The following is a 3,658-nucleotide window of genomic DNA, read 5'->3' as shown; positions in this document are numbered from 1 at the left end:
TACATAAATTAAGATGTTCAATCGGAAAAAGGGAGTTTGAAATATCAATAAGGAAATTGTGAACCGCTTGTGATTCTTAATCCTGTTGTCTTTTCTTTTTTCAAGAACCATTGTCGATCATTGTCCAGCATGCATTGTACAAGTATGCATATATTACTGCAAGAACTCACCTGTCTGTGAAGTTTCTATTAGTTGAAGGAAGAAACCTTCGGCCTCTGCATCGGGGATGCATACACACTACTACACCGAAACTACTTACCTGTATCAGCAAAAAGGAAAGCCTCCAAAAATTAAGCAAAAATCGACTGGACAAACCTTTTTTACAATCAGTTTTTTACCCTTTTTTATAGTGACGGCTTTGTACATTATTACATTGTTGCAATGACAAGTTGGCCTGTCTGTGAAGTTATGTATCAAAAGAAAGTTGACAGTGGAAAAATATTAAATAATTTTTTTAATACGTTATTCGAAACAGCACGCACAAATCAAAATTGTATAAAGATAAATGATCTAGACAACACACCATCTTGACAGAAATCACTCACATCTACACTTTATTAATTACCGTGACAAGTGCAAGATTAAATTGCACGCGATACATACAAGACACAAAAAGCAGTCAGCTTTGAGCTACAAGATACTAGCAAGAAGCATGCACTCGTAACAGTGAAGCTCTGCCGAAGCGAATCTCTCACAACAATGCCACTGAAATATATGTAAACTCCATACAAACACACATCTAGCTGACAGCCATGGTCAGTCGCCTGAGGAATCAAATAATCCAAAAAACCACACACCACTAGGAAACAATCAGGATTGACGTACAATACCAAAACGGCAACCGATCGGACAATGCATGTGAAGCGAAGCAATTAATTAGGACCGTTGATATTGAGTCTTATGCCTAGCATTGCGGCAGATCCAGCGGCGGAGGCGGCAGCTTCTGGTCAGATCGGCTGCCGTCGAGCACCAGCCATGCCATTTTCAGGCCCCAGCTCATGTGCACCTCCAGGTGACAATGCATGAACCACACACCTGCACACCAGTGGCATAGATAAAAAAGAGTAAGAATGGCACGCGTATCTATGCAGGCGTGCATGGAATTGCTAGGAATAATGTAGCTAGTACGGACCTGGGTTGTCGGCACGGAAGCGGATGGCGACCCAGCCGCCGGCGGGCACGCCGGCGGTGTTGCGCTCGACAGGGTCGACGAGGTTGAACTTGGACGGGTCGTTTGCCGGGTCGAAGTTGCCGAAACCTTGCCCGACGACGTAGAAGTTGAAGCCGTGCAGGTGCAGCGGGTGGCTCTCGGCACCGAGGATGCCGGTGTCCTGCATCACCAACTCCACGTTGGTGCCGAACGGCAGCACAACCACCTTGGTCCCGTTCATCACGTTGGTGTTGTTCGGCGGCGTGCCGGTGTAGTTGAACGGCATCAGCGGGAAGGCCGGGAAGTTGGAGGCGTAGACGCCCTTGGATTTGCCGGTGAAGTGCGACTGCAGCAGCGCCGTTGTGGGGAGAACAAAAGAGACGTTGTTGATGGACGCCGCGAACCGGGACCCGTTCGGGCCCTGGCACGTCCCATTGACGGCGCACGGGTGCGTGCCGAGCCCGACGGTGAAGAAGAAGCGGCGGTCCACCTGCTGCGGCACGGCGGCCGGGTACTCGGCGCTCGCGAGGCTGCGGAGCTTCGCGGTGTAGTTGGACACGAAGTTGGTGTCGTTGATCTGCGGGAGAGTCGGCGCTAAGACGGGGTGGTTCTTGGCGGAGGAGGAGCCGGAGGGGCACGGATCCTCGTACTCGAGGACGCCGGCGACGGTGGTGTTGTCGAAGGTGCCCTGCGTGTTGGTGTACGGCCGCGCCTCCATGTAGTAGCTCGCGCCGGGGTACAACGGCTTGGTGGCGAGGAGCACGTTGCTGGTCTGCCCCGGCGCGATGACGAGGGTGTCGACGGTGAAGGGTTTGACGTAGACCGCGTCTACGTCGACGACGGTAAGCGTGTGGTTAGCGATGGAGAAGAAGAGCTCGTCATTGAGTGCAGCGTTGATGAGCCGGAGCATGTACGTCTTCCCAGGCTTCACCTTCAGCTTGAACGTGTCTACATGCACACCGACCAGCTCAGTTGTTACAGAACATTAAGCTAACCAAACGTTGCAGTCCTGCAGACACACGCACGGGCAACGCTGACGAAGTAGTAACAAACTGATCATTAACCTTGAGCCGAGCAGTTGTAGAGAGGGCCAGGGAGTCCATTAATGGTGTACGCGTCGGAGACGTTGGGCCCGCCACCGGTCTGCAGCGCCTGCGCGATCACCGCCTCGGTGTCGTTCCTCCACCACTCGCCGAACATGACGGGCACCTCCTCGTAGGGCGCCGGGAACGGGTACGGCACGCTGGCCGGGGGCAGGATGACGATGGGCCCGTGCATGGTGGCGCGGAGCCAGGAGATGTGCGCGTGCCACCACAGCGTGCCGCGCTGCCCGATGATCTGGAACCGGTACACGTAGCTCTGCCCCGGCTGGATCGGGCACTGCGTGATGTACGACGGCCCGTCCGCCCACCCGCTGAACAACTGCCGCACGCCGTGCCTGCACATAGGGAGCCAAACACGCATGCGCGAGCGGGCGCGGGCGGGACGTAAGTTTTCAAATGCAACTTCGTATAACTTTACACGGTCTATCTCGATGATCTATTTTTTTTACTAATACTTATCTATCAGTTGATTTTCTCACATACTTTATAATTTTTTATCTACTTTTTAAACACAAATCTCAACACATATGAATCATCTTGAGAAATCATACATCCCTATGCACTAATAAATTTTCGTGTTCGGACCAGCAGGCACGTACCAGTGGATGCTCACGTTGTAGGGGGAGTGGTTGACCACCTTGACCTCGACGTGGTCGCCCTCCCGCGCGAAGAGCGTCGGCCCCGGATACTGCCCGTTGACCGTCACGATGCTCTTGCTGCTGCACAGTCGCGTCACGCTCGTCATTTGCACCTGCCATTAATTGCATTGCATCACAACGACCTTAGTTAGTTACTTGCACGTGTTATCGATATTTTATCACAATTATTTCACTTGCTAGTCAAGAGACTTCGGGTGCATGCAACATGCTGCTGCTGTAGTCGTGCATGCACGCGTGTACTTACATCGAATTGGTAGTGCCTCGTCTCGGCCTCAGCTCCCATGGATGCGAGCAGCATCGCTGCCGCGACGGCGAGCAGAGAGGCGCAGGGGTGAGAAGAGGAGAACGCCATTGTTCCTCCCTTTCTCTTCTGATCTCTCCCTTCTCTTCTTGGGCTCTCCTTTGCTAAATGCAGCTCTGCTTGTGTTGTGATGCTAGGAGGCGCCGGGGGTGTCTATATAAAACAGATCGAGCTGCCTGCATAGGCTGCACTCTCGTCAGGTAGGGCCCATGCAAGGCATGCAGGTGAACCATGCATGGTTTCCGTTTGGCAATTCTGGTATGCTCCATGCTTCACGATTGCACTTGGTCTTTAGTTCTGTTTAGTACCTTTCCGTTGCTGTTCGGCTGCTCGATCGACCGATTGGTGAACTCTCGACGGTCGCATCAACGTCGCAGCTGCTAAAGTACTAAGCCGAGACAGGTACAGGCTAGCCCTTGCAAGCATCACTTTTTTTTTTTGTTTG

General features: G+C 52.5%; 1 protein-coding gene across 1 annotated transcript; it reads right to left on the bottom strand.

Annotated features, from left to right (window-relative positions):
* Positions 1-546: 546 nt before the first annotated feature.
* Positions 547-3,354, bottom strand: LOC133929017 (laccase-12-like). The gene is made up of 5 exons (XM_062375595.1): positions 3,157-3,354; positions 2,853-3,004; positions 2,215-2,588; positions 1,133-2,098; positions 547-1,035 (listed from the first exon to the last, which is right to left on the bottom strand). The coding sequence occupies exons 1-5, from the start codon at positions 3,262-3,264 to the stop codon at positions 905-907; spliced, it is 1,731 nt and encodes a 576-aa protein (XP_062231579.1). The 5' UTR covers positions 3,265-3,354; the 3' UTR covers positions 547-904.
* Between the last annotated feature and the right edge of the window lie 304 nt (positions 3,355-3,658).

Source organism: Phragmites australis, chromosome 9 (genome assembly GCF_958298935.1).
Source record: "Phragmites australis chromosome 9, lpPhrAust1.1, whole genome shotgun sequence".
Lineage (NCBI taxonomy): Eukaryota > Viridiplantae > Streptophyta > Magnoliopsida > Poales > Poaceae > Phragmites > Phragmites australis.
Note: the sequence above shows the minus strand (reverse complement) of the source record. Positions and strands in the feature narration are given on the sequence as shown.

Excerpts from the sequence above, each read along its gene's own strand:
- LOC133929017 (XM_062375595.1), bottom strand. The coding sequence starts at position 3,264 with ATGGCGTTCTCCTCTTCTCACCCCTGCGCCTCTCTGCTCGCCGTCGCG. Across the intron at positions 3,005-3,156 it reads CGAGGCACTACCAATTCGAT|GTGCAAATGACGAGCGTGAC; the intron begins GTAAGTACACGC and ends AATTAATGGCAG. Across the intron at positions 2,589-2,852 it reads TACAACGTGAGCATCCACTG|GCACGGCGTGCGGCAGTTGT; the intron begins GTACGTGCCTGC and ends CCCTATGTGCAG.